General features: G+C 38.8%; 1 protein-coding gene across 5 annotated transcripts in view; it reads left to right on the top strand.

Moving 5' to 3' along the window:
* The window catches only part of LOC143034036 (uncharacterized), a 114,197-nt gene extending 96,420 nt beyond the window's left edge, over window positions 1-17,777 (top strand). For 3 of the 5 annotated variants that reach the window (XM_076199902.1, XM_076199901.1, XM_076199899.1), the window contains 6 exons: window positions 374-513; window positions 1,403-1,569; window positions 6,424-6,555; window positions 8,187-10,051; window positions 11,371-11,502; window positions 16,081-17,777. In XM_076199902.1, coding sequence (XP_076056017.1) covers window positions 374-513; window positions 1,403-1,569; window positions 6,424-6,555; window positions 8,187-10,051; window positions 11,371-11,502; window positions 16,081-16,226 — 2,582 coding nt within the window. In that variant the 3' untranslated portion in view covers window positions 16,227-17,777. The remainder of the gene's footprint in view (window positions 1-373; window positions 514-1,402; window positions 1,570-6,423; window positions 6,556-8,186; window positions 10,052-11,370; window positions 11,503-16,080) is intronic. The other 2 variants (XM_076199903.1, XM_076199900.1) reach the window with 1 other exon arrangement.
* The last annotated feature ends 256 nt before the right edge of the window (window positions 17,778-18,033 follow it).

Below are 18,033 nucleotides of genomic sequence, written 5' to 3'. Positions count from 1 at the left end.
CACCCTCCTGTAGATCTATCTGGGAAGAAATGCTGGATTGTTGTCAGAGCTGTATTTACCTAATTATGGTGTACACCATTGCAAATGTGCTCATAGAGTCCCATTAAGGCCATTGTAAATAGACATTTCGGATTTATATTTGTTTGTGTCTTTGGCTACCCCCTTGTAAGGGGGAAGAAGCTGTTGGTATATGTATGTATAGATATGTATGTGTTTTGAGAGAGTGATTCAAAGCCTAAACTTAGAGGAAGGCAAAGACCTTTCTGAAGTCCAAAAATAATATAAAGGTTATAAAACGTTAGCAATATTTGGTTGTTAAATCTTCTGGCACATATTTTTCAAGCATTCATATATTTTTTTGAAATGGTTTCAGCAGAATCTGGCCTGGAAGTTGAAGAAGATACAGGGGACACATGGGCAGAAGGAGCAGAGAGTGTGACTGCTACAGAAGTACCTGCTGAAATCATTAACTGTGGATGTGGGTCATCAGAGGAAGAAGGACTTATGCTGCAGGTAAGAATGTAATGTCACCAGGTAATGGTAATAATTTTTACCTTTGATCTTACAAACTGGAAACCCATAATTCCACCATCTTACAATCTTTGTGGCCCCCCCATAGACCTCACTGGGAGAACAGTGTTGGAATCGTCTTTGTCTTTTATTAATAAGGGACTGTTTCTTTATCACAAGAATGTAGTTGTAGGAATGGAAAAGTAAACAATTGGTAGCTTTTCTTATGTGGAAAGGTCAGGGAAATATTGTAGAATTCAAGTTGATACGGAAGAATCTTGGGCTCAGTGCAGAAATCAAGTGTCTGCTCCTCAGGGCTATACCTTCAGAAGGAGGTGGTGTTGATGGGTTTTGAAGATGGGGAGATGATTCTCTCTGACTTCCATCATACAGGGTCCTGTCATTAGTCTGTTGTAAAAAAAAAAATATATATATATATATATATATATATATATATATATATATATAGATATGTATATATATATATATATATATATATATATTATATATATATATATATATATATATATATATATATGCATGTATGTATATATATCACTTAGACAAAATGTTGCACATTGGTAAATAATAATCACGAAGAACCCACAGTCGGAATAAAAGGAAACTTTAGAAGAATATGTAACTTCTATATTTTGGCTAATAGCTATAGCCCTCTTCAGGAAAGTAAGAGGGCTATAGCTATTAGCCGAAATATAGAAGTTACATATTCTTCTAAAGTTTTCTTTTATTCCAACTGTGGGTTCTTTGTGATAAATATATATATATATATATATATATATATATATATGTATATAATAGTGTCTTAAATCTTGATATAATTTTGGTTTCTTTATACTATATGAGATACTAAAATAAACCACTGATATTTCAGTGTGATGTGTGCTTATGCTGGCAGCATGGAGCATGCTACAACATTGTTAATGAGGAACAAGTACCTGACAAGTACATTTGTTCCATCTGTGACCATCCACACCTTGAGAGATCCTCCCGCAAATTCCATCACCATCAGGACTGGTTGAAAGAAGGAAGACTTCCTAGGTTAGATGTTTGTTAAAAAAGAATTTAATTAATCTTATTTGCCCCTACTCCCCTCCTCTCTCTATCTATCTCTCCTTCTATCTTTTCTTCTCTCTCCATCTAGTACATGTATACACACACACACTCACTCGCACACACACACACACACACACACACACACACACACACACACACTTTCAACGAACGGACGGCTTGACGAACGCTCTGAAGAAAAGTGCAGATTGTGGATACCAACGCAAAGAGAAGTGCCTTTTTGTATTTGCAGGGGGGGGGGAAATTGCTCGTGAGGCAGTAGGTAAGTAGGAAAAGAGGAGAAGGGGAGGGATTGCTGGGGAAATGGAAGGAAATGAGGATGTGGAGGACTTGGCCCAGGCAGACGGGCGTAAGGTCAACATGAAACGACCACCGGATGACGAAATGGCAAATAAAAATGTAAAGATTAGAAGTATAGAGAGGAGAAATACAGTAGAAAGTGACGAGAATATGTTCCAGGGATTTAAAGAGGGTGGGGGGGACACAACCCCCCCCCGACTGATAAGACTAGAGGAGAGAGTTGATAAGGTGATCGAGGACTTGGAACGTAAGTTAGGTAAGGTAGACTCCATCTTCCAGAGAATTGAAAGATTGGAACAACTAGAGAAGGCTAACAGAAACTTAACTGAAGAAGTAGAGGACCTAAAAAGACAGTTAGGAAATGTAAAGGAGGAGAATGAGAAATTGAAGAAGAATAGTAATGAAAACAGTGAGAAAATAGCTACAGAAGCTAAAAATTGGAGAATAACTCAAGAAGGGAATAAGGTTTCATTCACTGACATAGTCAAACAGCAATTGAAAGAACATAATGAAGACTCAGTTATTAAAGTGATGAGACAGAAGGAGAATATAGTAAGAGAATTAGCTGACAAAAAGAAATGTATAATTATATTAGGAATGGAAGAGAAACATAACCCAGATAGAACCGCAAGAATCAAGGAGGAAAATGAAAGGGTAAGCAGTTTATTAAAATTAGTCCAGGAAGATGAACCAGAAATTATAAAGGAAATTGAGGAAAAATTCAGACTCGGAAAATATAGTACAGATAAGACCAGACCAATTAAGATTAAATTCAGGTCACAAACAACGGCAGAGAAAATTCTATCCAAGACAGGGAAACTAGCAACAAATGATCAATATAAAAAGGTATGGATAAAAAGAGAAATGAATAAGGAGGAAAGAGAGGCAGAAAAGCAGAAAAGAATTGAAGCTAAGGCAAAAAACGAGGAAAGAACGGAGTCAGAGAAAGAGAGATTCTATTGGAGAGTAGTGAACATGAAAATAAAGCAGTTCGACATACTAAAGAAAAACATAAGGGAAACAGAGAACACAATGGAAGTGGCAGAAAACTAAGAGTGTCTTACACAAATATAGATGGATTGATAACAGGATTGAATGAACTGAATGATTATTTGAAAGAAAAAGAACCGGACATAATGGGAATTGTAGAAACAAAATTAAAAGGCCCACTACCACCCAACAGTGTAGGACATGATACATACAATTATTGGATTAGAAACAGAGAGAAAAAACAAGGGGGTGGAGTTATGTTCCTGACAAAGAAGGATATAAACGTGAAAGGTGTCATATATGGAAAGAATACAGTAGAGATGATTATGATAGAAGTGGAAGACCGAGATAAGAAGAGCAGAAAATTTGTGATCAATTATGTGCCTCCGAAAACAGCCTCATGGGAGGAGAGTGAACATAAAAGTATGTTAGAGGACACAAAGATAGCATTAACTAAAATAATGGAAGACGGAGGAAGAATAGTTATGATGGGCGACTTTAATTGCAAAGAAATCTGCTGGGAAGAAATGACAGTAAAGAGTGGTGATGACTCATGGGGAAATGCTCTACTTGAGATGATTACTGACCATTCAATGACACAATGGATACAAGAGAACACTAGGTATAGAAATGAAGAAGAACCATCGAGGCTAGACTTAATAATTACATCTGAACCTAGAATAGTGGACAAGATTGAATATAAAACACCAATAGGTAAAAGTGACCACATATTGATTGAACTGGAACTTAATGAAGAAAAATATATGAAAAGAAATGAACAATATAGAAAAGGAAGAATGATGTATGAAAAAACAAACTTTGATAAAATAAGAGAATTCTTCCAACAAGAAAACTGGGAAGAAATATACAAAGAAGAAACATCAGTGGAAGAGAAATGGAATATTTTGACAAAAATTTACAAAGAAGGAGTGGAAAAGTATGTCCCAAGACAAAAACAAGAAAAAGAATATGTAAAATGCTGGTACAACAAAAGTTGTAGGGAGTTAAAAGACAAAAGAGACAAAGCCTGGACCGGATGGAAAAAAGACAGAAGACCTGAAAAATGGAAAATATATACTGGTTATAGAAATGAATATGTACAAAAGTGCAGAGAGGAAAAAAGAAAATATGAAAAAGATGTTATAGAAAAGTGTAAAGATCAACCAAAACTATTCTACAGATTTGTAAACAATAAACTGAAAAACAAACAAGACTTGGAGAAATTAAGACAAGGAGGAGTTGAATACACTGAGGAAATGGAAATGGCAGAAATTATGAACAAACATTTTAAATCAGTGTTTACAAGGGAAAATATACAACCTGAAGAGATTGAGTGGAAGGAAAAAGTCCCCCCTATGGAAGAAATAGAAGTAACGAAGAATGAAATATTGACACACTTGGGTAATTTTGATGTCAGAAAATCGCATGGGCCAGATGAAATAGCAAACTGGATTCTGAAAGAATGTAGGAATGAACTGGCAGACAAAATACATAGCATAATAAGCAGTTCCTTAAAAGAAGGAAAAGTTCCAGAAGATTGGAAAAAAGCAAATATAGTACCTATATATAAAGGAGGAAATAAAGAAGAACCTACCAACTATAGACCAGTCTCTCTAACAAGTACAATAGCAAAAATATGTGAAAGAATTATCAAAAGTAGATGGGTAAAATACTTGGAAAAAAACAACGTACTAAATCCAAGGCAATTTGGATTCAGACAAGGACGATCATGCGTCACCAATTTAATATGTTTCTATTCAAGACTAATAGATATAATACAAGAAAGAGATGGATGGGCTGATTGTGCATTTCTAGACCTAAAAAAAGCTTTTGACAAAGTACCACATAAGAAGTTGCTTAAGAAATTAGAATATGAAGGAGGAATACAAGGTAAATTGCTAAATTGGATGGAAGACTTTTTGCAAGAAAGAAAAATGAGAGTAGTGATAAGAGATCAGCACTCAAAATGGAATGAAGTAATAAGCGGTGTCCCGCAGGGAACAGTTCTGGCCCCAATAATGTTTGCTATATATATTAATGATATGGATGAAGGAATTGAAAGCTATATGAGCTTCTTTGCAGATGATGCAAAATTACTGAAAAGAGTGAAAACTGAAGAGGATTGTGAATCACTACAGAGAGATCTAAATAAAGTACAAGAATGGAGTAGGAAGTGGGAGATGGAGTTCAATACAAAAAAGTGTAGTAAAATGGAATTTGGAAAAAGCAAAAACAGAATAACAGGATCATATAATTTGGGAGAAGAAGGAATAAAAAGAGTAGAAAATGAGAGGGACCTGGGAGTCATTGTTATGAATAATATGTCACCTGAGAAACATATAAATAAGATTTTTGGAGAAACTTATAATTTAATAAGAACAATCAAAGTGGCATTTACATACCTGGATGAAGAAATGGTGAGGAAAATCCTAATCACCCTGATAAGACCAAGATTGGAATATGCAGCAACGATATGGTCACCAAGTACAAAAAAATGTATAAAAAAACTTGAAAGAATACAAAGAGCAATTACTAAACTGGCACCAACACTCTCAAAACTATCATATGAAGAGAGACTACAAAAACTTAAACTACAGACACTAGAGCAAAGAAGAGAGAGAGGAGATTTGATAGCTATTTACAGAATCATGAAAGGCATAGAAATTACTGATAGAGAGAATCTGATAAAATGGGATGACAGAAATACAAGAGGACACGGAAAGAAAATAAAAAAAGACAACTATAGAAGAGATTTGAAAAAGAACAGCTTTCCTCACACAGCAATAGACAGTTGGAACAAGTTAGATGAGAAAGTGGTGTGTGCAAAAACAATACATGAATTTAAAAATAGTTTAGATAAAATGAGATATGAAGACGGGACCTCACGAGCATAGCTCCCCTTCCCGTAAAATACAACTAGGTAAATACACACACACACACATTTGTAACAAGTTAGATGAGAAAGTAGTGTGTGCAAAAACAATACATGAATTTAAAAATAGTTTAGATAATATGAGATATAAAGACGGGACACCACAAGCATAGCTCCCCTTCCCGTAAAATACAACTAGGTAAATACACACACACACACACTCACACACACACTCTCTCTCTCTCTTTCTCTCCCTCTCTCTCTCTCTCTCTCTCTATTGCTGAACTTTTATAAGTTAATGTTCTTAAAGACTACAATGGCATCCATATGAACTAGAGTCATGTGGCATTCTTTAATAATTAGAAACTGATCTTCACTCAAAGAATGTTGATCGTTTTAGCTTTTGCTCCTCCTCCTTTCTGTTGCCCTCCATAAATCCCTTCCTTGCCACTGCTATGATTTCATCTTGGGTGCTATATTCTCCCCTACAATAGAAGTGGCAATATCAATGTTGCCATACAAACAGAAACACTTGATTGACTTCATCATGCTTAGAATATTTTCATCATTTAAAGAAGTTTTATTTCAGCGTTTTCATGAGAAATAGGACATCAATTAGATTGTGATGAATGATGTGACCTTTTTTTTTTTCCCTCCAGGTTTTCATTTTCACGGACAAGAGGAGATAGCCGTCTGGAGGCTTGTATTCGTCGAGGTCATGAGCTGACTGCCAATGTCCTACAGCTTTCCCACGTCCTCCACTCCTTACGACTGAAGTTGCACATTGCAAAGTATGTTACATCTTTACTTAACAAGAATTTATCTTTGAGTTATTCTGGAAACAAGGGAGTTGGATAGGAGTGGCTGCATGCCTTTGACTTGCCTACCTCCTATATTAGGGGGGGAAAAAGCCCTTGATATATAGATAGGTATATTTGATGTTCTTCCACTTCACTCGTAATTTAAGGATGATTTTCTGCCCATCTCTTTTTTCTATGGTGAGCAAGGAAGGAAGGGGAGGGGATTGGAAAATAAGGATATAATCTAAGTTGGATCCAGAAGGTGCCAAGATAGGAGAGAGGGAGAAGGGTGGAGGGGAATGGAATGTATGGGAAATGAAGTGGGTGGGAGTGATTTCTATGCTTTTTTCTTTTTGGCTACCCCCCGTGTAAGGAGGAAAAAGCCTTTGTTATATGTATGTATGTAGGATAACTTGAGGAATGATGGGAGAGGACAGAAGATAGGGATGAATGGAAAGGGGTTGTGTATAGATGATGCTGTGATGCATGAGGGGGAGTGGGTGGGGGATGGGGGTTGAGGAAGTATGTATGAGAAAAAATTTGACGCCGCCCGAAGGGATTTCTCTCCGTCTTCTCCTTTTCTGCATGGTGGGATGGAGAGGGGGGTCACCGAATCTATGAAGTGGCCTTGCTGTGGATGTGCTGCGTCTTGCGACACTGCTTCTGACCCAGGGCAGTGGACAGGATGCAGGGATGACCTGTCATCCAGGAGGTGCCAAGATAAGAGGGAGGGAGGAGGGTGGCGGGAAGTGGAATATATGGGAAATGGAATGGGTGGGAGTGGTTTCTATGCCTTTTTCTTTTTGTCTATCCCCCGTGTAGGGGGAAAAAGCCTTTGGTATAAGTATGATGTATATAGGATAACTTGGAGAGTAAGAAACAGGACCCCACTAGCATTGGTCCTTTAGGTAAATAAACACACAAAAAATCTCTTTATCTCTTTTTCTCTGTCTCTCACTCACTGTCTTTCACACTGTCTCACACAACTTTCTCCTCTCTCTTTCTCTCTTTGTCTCCATTTCTCTCCCTTTGTCTCTCTCTATTTCTCTCTCTCTCACTCTTTCTCTCTCTCTCACTCTTTCTCTCTCTCTCTCTCTCTCTCTCTCTCTCTCTCTCATTTTCAATGGGAATGGGTTGAGTATTGGGTTGCAGTATGCTTTGATGTGGCCACCTTCCTTGTAAGGGGAAAAAAGGAATTTTTATGTATATATATGTAATACTAAAGTCTTGTGACACTGCTTCTGACCCAGGGCAGTGGACAAGGTGCAGGGATGACCCGTCATTCAGGAGGTGCTAAGATAAGAGGGAGGGTGGAGGGGTGTGGAGTGTATTCAGGGATGGAATGGGTGGGAATGATTTTATGCCTTTTTCTTTTTGGCTACCCCCCTTGTAAGGGGGAAAAAGCCTTGGTATATGTATGTATATGTAATACTAAAGTCCAGTCTGATGTAGGTTTAGACCAGGAAATGTTCACTATTATATATGAGTATGTCTGACTTAAAGATACCATATTTCATGAGGTTTTATAGGATAGCAGTCTTATTACAGTGATGCTAAGTTATTACTGAACTTGAACATTTATTTTGTACACTTTTTCATGTAACACTGCTTTTCGTTCACAGGGAACCAGATCATCCAAAATTCGTTATGTGGCACAAAAGTTGGGAAGATGACAAACTCAGACCCGGTGCAGAGAACAACTCCAGTGGCAATGCTGTGATTGCTCCACTTTCTGATTTCATGAGTATTATGACACCAGCAGGGACAGGCATGGCTCCGGGGCAAGAGATAGAGAACTTTTCTGTTCCAAATTCTCAGGTTAACACAACAGAAGAGGAGAGTGCAAGTCATGGAATGGAAATTCAGGAGAGTTCAGCTCCCACGAGAAATGATGACAAAGGTGCGGGGAAGGGCTTTGATGCAGACATCAAACCAACTGATGAAAGCAGTGCTTCAGGTGGAGATAGCAAGGTACAACAAGACCATGATATAAAGGATAAGTCCCCCAGTGAAAAACCTGTAAAGGATGAGACTTCCAGTAAAACATCTGTTTCAGCCACTGAAATGGATCACGAAGATAAACCATCATTATCAAAACACTGCCAGGAAGAAATGTCCTCGGAACGTGGAACTGACAAGATCGTCATGAAACCCAAAGAGAGAAAATTATCAGAGGATGCCAATACTAAGCCATCTTCTGACTCTGGTGATGAAAGTGCAGTAAAACCAGATGTCGAAAAACTCTCAAAACCTCTTGACGATAAACCCACTAACCTTGTAAGTGAAAAACAGTCCAAATCTTGTGACAAAAGTGTGTTAAAACCTTCAGATGAAAAGGTGTCCAAACCCACGGAAGAAAAACCTTTCGTATCTTCTGATGGCATACCTCCAAAAACTTTCTATGAGAAAGCAGCAAAACCAGACGGTGAAAAGCTGTCAGAGTGTATAGATGAAAAGCCAAAACCACCAAAGAATGAAGATGAGAAACTACAGAAATGTTCTGAGAAAAACCTGTCAGAATGTGCTGAGAAAACGGAGTTACCTGAAGAGAAAGAGTCAAAACTTGGAGAAAGTGAAGAGGCAAAACATCCTCAGGAGCTTGATACAGAGCATACACATAAAAAAGAATATATTAAGGAAGAATCTGTATGTGAAAAAGGAGACATTGATGACAAATCCAAAGACTCAACTACAGTTGGATCAGAAGCACCCAAAGGCGAAAATGAATTAGACTCTAAAGAAAGTTTGGAAACAAAGATGACCTCGTCTAGCACACCTAAACCAAGAAAAATGATGATAAGGAAGACCAGAAAGTCAACTGACAGGAATTTAAAAACCTCATTAGAAAGTGACTCTTCAAATGATGGAATAAAAGAAACAGACTGTGGAAAAGACTCTGAGACACAGGAATCAAAGGATACCAAAGAAAATTCTGATAAAATTAAACCAGAGTTAAAGTCTGAGCCAGATGTACCAGAGGAATTGCAGACTGAAAAGGGGAAACACAAGGGCAGTCAAGATAGTACCACAGAAAGCACTGCAGAATCAGAAGTAGAAGATGTAAAACCAATAGTCAGGAAGAAGTCTCCTGAACAGAACATCTCTTCTGAGAAATGCGTCAAAGATGAAGAGAGTGATTCAAAGCCTAAACTTAAAGAGGAGGAGGACAAGAAGGAACTTCCTGAAGTCCAAGAAAAAGATAAAGGTGTTGAAGGGGCACCAATATCGTCCAGTAATTCCTCTGAAGCAAACCAACAGTCTCATCCTCTAGCTAAAGGAGAAGAACCTCTTGATGTTCTGAGTTCCCATGAAGGACTTGAAGAGACAGATGACTTGGCACTTGATCTTGGGGGTTTGGGTGGAGCTGTGGAAGGTGGAAGTGAACTGGCTGCACTCCTGTCATCTCAGTCTGAGTTAGAGCACTTAGCTTCCCAAGCTAGTAAAGCTTTGGCACCTTTGGTTCAGCCACAACCAGTTGCACAACGGGGTAAGTACTATGGTGAATGCAAGCTCCCCGTTACTGATAAACTTTTATATATATATATATATATATATATATATATGACCAGAAAGTTTTATTCAGCTTTTAGAAAGCCTTGGGTGCAAATGGTTTGCATATGTATCTTGATTGAATTGTCACTATATCCCATTGACATCCACTGTATCAAATTTGATACAAGGATTCTCTTATGGTAATTGATGATAATTATTACCTCAGGTTTCATTGACTAGAAAAGATGGGGTAAACCAACTCTGGTAGTTAGGCCCATCTGTGGTAGTGCTGTTCCTCATTGCATTGCATTTGACCCAGGCAGTGTAACAGGGGACAGGGCAAACCCTTCATTTTTAAGTGTAGAGAAAGGAGAGGCTGTTAAATGGGCTTTATTTGAGTATGATGTAGTCATAAACTGTGTCATTATAACATTTGGAAATAAACTCTCCTACTGGGATTCGAACCCTCATCTGAGCGGCTTGCTTTTTATAAGACAAAGGCTGTACCATCATGGTACTATGACCCTTAAACGGAACAATAGGCTGTGAAATAAGTAATTCCATTTAAGGGTCGTGGTAGCATGATGGTACAGCCTTCATCTTATAAAAAGCAAGCCACTCAGGCAAGGGTTTCGAATCTCAGTAGGAGAGTTTATTTCCATATATATATATATATTTATATATATATATATATATATATATATATATATATATATATATTTATTAAGATAAGCGGGAGGGTGGAGGGGTGTGGAGTGTATTCAGGGATGGAATGGGTGGGAATGATTTTATGCCTTTTCCTTTTTGGCTACCTCCCTTGTAAGGGGGAAAAAGCCTTGGTATATGTATGTATATATATATATATATATATATATATATATATATATATATATATATATATATATATATATATATATATATATATATGTTGGTACATTATGACAAGTTGATGAAGGTGGAAAAAGAAGTCACGGGTCTAGTTCCGAGTTACTGAGTTTATTCCTGACCGGTTTCGCTCTATGCTTCTTCTGAAGAAGCATAGAGCGAAACCGGTCAGGAATAAACTCAGTAACTCGGAACTAGACCCGTGACTTCTTTTTCCACCTTCATATATATATATATATTTGATATTAACAGAGTGGAGTGCATTAGGGAGGGAATGGGTGGGAATGGTCTTTATGCCATTGTTTTTTGGCTACCTCCCTTGTAAGGGGGAAAAGCCTTTGGTATATGTATGTATGTATTAACAGAGAGTGAATGGGACTTATCTTCACTATTTTATTCATTTTTCTTTACTTTTTTTTTTCTTTTTAGTACATGCACCAATAATTCCTGAGGCTGAGAGAATCGAACCTGTCAACTGCAAGCTCAACTTACTGCATCATGTGAAGAGTATGCAAGGCAGAATCAGTGACCGTTTTGATGAGATTGAAAATCAGTTGGAAGGTTAGTGAAGTGCATTGAATGAAAAAATATTCTATGTATTTTCAAGAGAAACCAGAGACAATGGATTGAATTGATATTTTTGCAAGTGGATGATAGGGGGTTGGGGTGGCGGGCGGAGGTGGGAGGGGGTCACCATGTAATGAAACAGTGGGGAGTAAACCAACTTCAGCTCTTGAATCGTACTGTGGAGGTACTATGCATTGCTTCTGGCCCAGGGAGTGGGTAGGAGACAAGGATGGCCACTTATAATGAAGGATGAGCACATGCCTTGGATGACTACCTCCCACATGAAAGAAAAAGGGCCTTGTGGTTGTATGTATAAATCAGATTAGTAGTTCTTCATGATTCAGATTAAAATCACAAAGCCCCACTATTAGGAAACTAGAACAATGCCCTTTAAAGAGACATTTGTAACATGCAATGTAATTAATCATGCCCTTGGTCCAACTTGCGTGTGGCAGTAAAGTTCAAATTGCCACCACCTGAACTTCTGCTACAAGTAGTGAGGCTCTAACCCGCTTGGATGTGTTTGACCGATACCGTACGAGGATATGTTGACATCTTGATGTGTGAGTGGGTAAACAAGGAGGTCAATGTCAGCATTCTGGTTATATTTAATTTGAAGTTGTAGTTGAGTGAACCTGTACTCTGTGTTGGCCCTCTCTGGAGATTTCTTATAGTATCCCTGAGGTTCTGTTGCACCACTCTCATTTCTTGTTGGGTTATTGTATACTGGGCACCTGGTGATAACAGATAGTGGACTTGTTTGTATTACTTTTTTCATGTAGAGAGAAATAATTGATCATATGTACAGGCTTAATCATACCCCACCCTCATTTTGTAAACTAATAATTTTCTATGTATAGAGAGAAAGAGAAGTTGACCAAGAACAAGTTTGATTGCATTTTCTGTTGTTATCCATATTGATGGTGAGAGAGAACAAGAAAAAGGAAACTATTACAGCAGTGACTTTATATATATCATGCACACTTTTTCTCCTTTCACTTGCCTCGTCTTTTCATAACACATATGTTGTGATGCATCATTGACTCTTTGTACATAAGGCAACCTAACATACATATACCAAGGCTTTTTCCCCCTTACAAGGGAGGTAGCCAAAAAGGAAAAGGCATAAAATCATTCCCACCCATTCCATCCCTGAATGCACTCCACACCCCTCCACCCTCCCTCTTATCTTAGCACCTCCTGGATGACGGGTCATCCCTGCACCTTGTCCACTGCCCTGGGTCAGAAGCAGTGTCGCAAGACACAGCACATCCACAGCAAGGCCGCTTCATTAAATCGGCGACCCCCCCTCTCCATCCCCCCATGCATAAAAGGAGAAGACGGGGAGAAATCCCTTTGGGCTGCGTCAAATTTTGCTCACACATACTACCTCACCCCCCACTCCCCCGCCCATTCCACCTCATGCATCACAACATCATCCATATACAACCATTCTCCATTCACCCCTGCCTTCTGTCCTCTCCCGTCCTTCCTCAACAGACATTCCCCTCTTCCCCAAAGCCCCCTTCACCCCATCCATCCACCTCATCCTAGGACGTCCCCTCATGTTCACTCCCTCCACATCTGCCTTCCATACCTCTTTTACTAGTCTTCACTCATTCTTTCCATGTGTCCAAACCATCCTAATACTTTTTCATCAACCCCCGTTCTCCTCCTCACCTCATTTCTCACTCTATCTAGCCTAGTAACCCCCATCATACTTCTCTGACACCTCATCTCAAACACATTCAAACTCCATCTCTCTTCCTCTCTTATGTTCCATGTTTCTGCCCCATACAGTGCTGTTGGCACAATCACTCCTTCATACAGTCTCCTCTTAGCATCCATTCCCAAATGTCTATTCCTCATTACACTCTTTAATCCACCAAGGCATTTACTCGCTTCTCTCAATCTACATTCTACCTCCACCTTCACTCCACCTTTTCCTGCCACATTTGCACCCAAGTATCTAAAACTATCCACTTCCTCCAGTCGCTCTCCCTTAATGCTCACTTCCAGTCTACTGCCACTTTCACCCCTTGTACATCTCATCGCCTTACTTTTACCCACATTTATCTTCAGCTTTCTTCTATCACATACTCTCCCAAACTCCGTCACCAACTTCCTCAGTCCCTCCGATCCTGCCACAAGCGCAGTGTCGTCCGCAAACAACAGCTGGCTCACCTCCCACTTTTCTCCATTTTCTTTAACCATCTCCAATCCCTGACCCACTACCCTTGCATTTACCTCTTGCACCACCCCATCCATGTATAGGTTGAACAGCCAGGGTGACATAACGCATCCTTGACGAAGTCCCACCTTTACCTCGAACCACTCACTCTCTCCATTTCTAATCCTGACACAAGCTCTACTACTCTCATAAAAACTCTTGACAGCTCCTAGAAGCTTTCCCCCTATCCCATATATCTGCATAACCTCCCACAGTGCCTTTCTGTCTACCCTATCATAAGCCTTTTCCAGATCCATAAAAGCCCAAAAAACATCCTTCCCCTTTCCTATAGCTTTCTCACATATTTGTCTTACCACAAAGATCTGATCTACACAACCTCTACCTGTCCTAAATCCACACTGTTCCTCACCAATTACTCCCTCTGTTCCTCTCCTAATCCTCTCAATCAAGATCCTCCCATAAGCCTTCCCAACTACACTTAACAAGCTAATCCCTCTGAAACTACTACACTCACACTTGTCCCCTTTTCCCTTGTAAAGTGGAACTATACAGGCACTCCTCCAGTCCTCCGGCACTCTACCCTCTCTCCAGCAAACATTAAATAACCTCACCAGCCAGTCCACCATCACTGTACCTCCTTTTTTAGACATTCTGCATGGCATCCATCCAGACCAGGTGCCTTACCTGCTTTCATCATCTTAACAACTGCCTTCACTTCATCCTTCCTTATTTCTCCTCCATTTTCCTCACTCATCACGGTCATTTTCTTCGCATTTCCCACTACAACTATCTTTCCCTCTCTATCCTCCTTCACATTTAGCAACTCCCTAAAATATTCTGCCCATCTTCCCCTTACTGCCTTCTCTTCCATTATCATCTCTCCATCTGCACCTTTAATTTTTCTTCTCTACTTGATTCGCTTCCTCTTCCTCTCTTAATTTCTTTCCAAAACATCTTTTTATTACTTTCAAAATTTTCTGTCATACTCTTACCCCACTTCACATCTGCTCTCCTCTTTGCCTCCTTTACCTTTTGCTTTACTTCTCTTTTCTTTTCTTTGTACCTCTCATATGACTCCCTCGTCCTATTTTGTAACCAATCTGTGAAAGCTCACTTCTTCTCTTCTACAACCCTCTTTGTTTCCTCATCCCACCATTCACTACCCTTCCTTCTATTTCCTCCTGTCCTTCTTGTTCCACACACCATCTGTGCACACTTTGTGACTCCCTCCTTGAACCATCCCCATTCCTCCTTCACACGTAGCTCTACTCTATCCTTCACTCCCTCCCACTTCTCCTTCAGCTTCTTGTACTCCTTCTCCTTTTCCTTTTCATTTAAAGGTTTCATTCTAAGCACCTCCCTACCTTTTGTCCCTTTCCTCTTTCTCCATCTGTCCTCCACTCTCAACTTACCTTCCACCAAAAAATAATCTGATATTCCCCCACCCTCGCCCCTTAGCACATGTACATCCTTAACTCTTCCTATCCTAATCCTATTTACCACTACATAATCCATCAACGCTCTATCTACCACCCTTCCATCCACCACCCTCTCCCATGTGTACTTATGCTTGACTTTCTTCCGAAACACTGTATTTGCTATCATCAACTCTCTTTCTAGACACATTTCCACCATCAACTCTCCACTACAATTCTTTCCTGGAACTCCACATTTCCAAACTACTCCATCAATTGGATCATTTCCTACCCTAGCATTAAGGTCTCCCAGTACTATTACATTGACATTTCTCCCTAAATCCTCTATGCACTCATTTAAATCTATCCAAAAGGCCTCCCTTTCTTCTATACTCTTCTCACTGCCAGGCCCATATGCACTTACAAAGACCCACATCTCCTTTCCCAGTTTCACCTTCATCCACATTATCCTTGAGGAAACCTCCTTCCACTCCACTACACGTTTACCTATATCTTCACTTACTAGAATAGCCACCTCTTCTCTCCCTCGCCCTCTCTTCACTCCTGATAACCTCCCACTTACACTCCCAAACTTACACTCACCCTTCCCTTTCAACTTAGTTTCACTCAAAGCCAACACATCCATCTTTCTTCTTACAAACACACTACCTTTCTCTTCCCTTTTTCTCTCATCTGTACCACATCCATGCACATTAAAAGACCCAAACCTTAGAGTGCTGGTCAGAAAACTCCCAGACCCTCTTATGCCTTTACTTTTTCATTTAGGAATGTCCCCTGTGGGGCTACAAGGAGAAGGATGCCTAGCCCCAATCCCCGTCCCTTTCTTCTCGCCTCTTACGATCCAAGTGGAAATACTTGGTGGCAGTATTCTTTTCCCCCACCTAACATATGTGAAAATATTTTACTCATATTGAAGATGTTGATGAAACACTTTTATTTTTTCAGTATTGGAGGCTGAGATGGGCCTGGGAGGAGATGAAGAAGTAGATGAAGAGACAGAGCGTGATGCAGCAACACTACAAGCCAGAGCTCTTGTCAAACTTATACTGAATGATGTCACCACTGTCCGTAGAATTGCTCAGTTCACTTAATTCGTTCAGTGTTGGGGCAGAACTTCAGCTTAACAGAAATATGATCTTTGATCAGAAACTAATTTATGACAATTGTAAAAGTTACTCAAAGTAATTTGAACCCTTAAGTTGGGCTACCCCTCGCCTGGCAGTAGTCAGAAGCTGTATAAAGTACATGCCTTCAGTATGAAGGAAGTAGTGCATTGCTCTAAGAGCAGTATGGATCCTGTGTCTGTTTTGAAATTACAATGCCTAAAGGAATGAGAACCAAAGAAAATACATTCAGTAAGATGAAAGATACAGTAAGTGAACTTCATATAGAAACTATAGAACTTGCTGGTATATAGGTCATGCAAGTGTAAGTTTCAGTTTTAGATTTTACAAAAATATCAGTGATGTGAAATTGGAACTATTTCACTGTGAAATTGGAACTCTTTCCCTGTGAAATTATATAAGGAAGTGTGTAAGATTCAAGATGTACCTAGTGAAGTGCAGTGTTAATCAGGAATCGTAATTGGATTTGGAAAATTGAATCAAGGAAAGTGAACATTATGTAGTAAGCACATTATTAATTGAAAATTTATATTACAAACAACAAAAGTTGTTACTGAAATAGTTATACAGTAAGCTCCCAATTATACGGATTTCTTTGGAAAATTATTAATCCGGTTAATCAGAGTTTCTGGTTTATCGAGAGGTAGTTCTAGACATTCGTTTCCATTATTCTTATCACCTCTCCAACTTGTATATGAATACAATTACTTGATGTGCAATTATTATCATAGATGTGATAGATGCATAGAAAAACACTTTATTTCTTATTGATTTAATTCCGTCTTGGATTTAAAAACATGTAGGCTAATAAACCTTAATATTTTAATTATAAAAGTCCTTCATTCTTGGTGTGTGGGGATGATATAAAGTACTTTAGTTAGGTTACCTCAATGCCTCAGATTGGTAAATGACTTTGTTTTAATCTGTTTCTCCTTTACCAACATTTTACCCCCACTTGCCTTCTTCAGACGTCTCTTTTATCATACCAACCATACTCTTCTCCTTTTCCAATTCCATAGCACCATTCTTCTCAACCCTTCTCACCCATTTCCTAAAATTTCAGTTAAATTCTTCTCTTGCTCCTGTTTTCTTAGTTCTGCAGCATTGGTGGTGTGAGTAGTTACTTAAGGAAAAGAAAATAATAATGATAATAAACCAAGATTAATTTCTTCATTATCGGCCACAGGTTTTGCAGTTCTTGAGGGTTCCAGGTCATCATAGTCTGGATAATCGGAAGTTTACTGTAATAATTTTTGGGTTCTTAAATGAATTGACATTTAAGAGTACTGTATTGGTTTACATGACAACCCAAAAAATATTTAAGTGTAGAAGCTTGTGAATTCCTTCATGCTAATGCTGAAATATTTCAGGAGATTGTGACCCTATTGCCAGTTTGATACTTGGCACTTGAACTTAAGAATTTCTTATGAAGTAAGTGCTTTCCTTCAAAGAAGGATGTGTATATATATATATATAAGTTTATTTGTAAAAAACTTAGTTTATAAACATTTGAATAAAGTTAGTTATTTTTCTTCCATAATATTGGAGACCTCTTGTGTGGCTTGAATGTAATGAGCATAGTCTTTATCTCTAGTGTTAGTTCTACTTGCAACCCATAATTCATATTTTAAGGAAAATTTATCTGTTTCCCCAGGATGGGAGAGGTGATTAAATTGGTTTTAACTGTTTGATGTAGGTGTGTACTCTAACTTAGCCATCCTCTTTATAAAGAGGATGGCCCCTTTGATAATTATTTGTTGCTTAAATTTTCGTG

This window comes from Oratosquilla oratoria, chromosome 16, assembly GCF_046742065.1.
Source record: "Oratosquilla oratoria isolate Oo_2021 chromosome 16, ASM4674206v1, whole genome shotgun sequence".
NCBI lineage: Eukaryota > Metazoa > Arthropoda > Malacostraca > Stomatopoda > Squillidae > Oratosquilla > Oratosquilla oratoria.
Note: the sequence above shows the minus strand (reverse complement) of the source record. Positions and strands in the feature narration are given on the sequence as shown.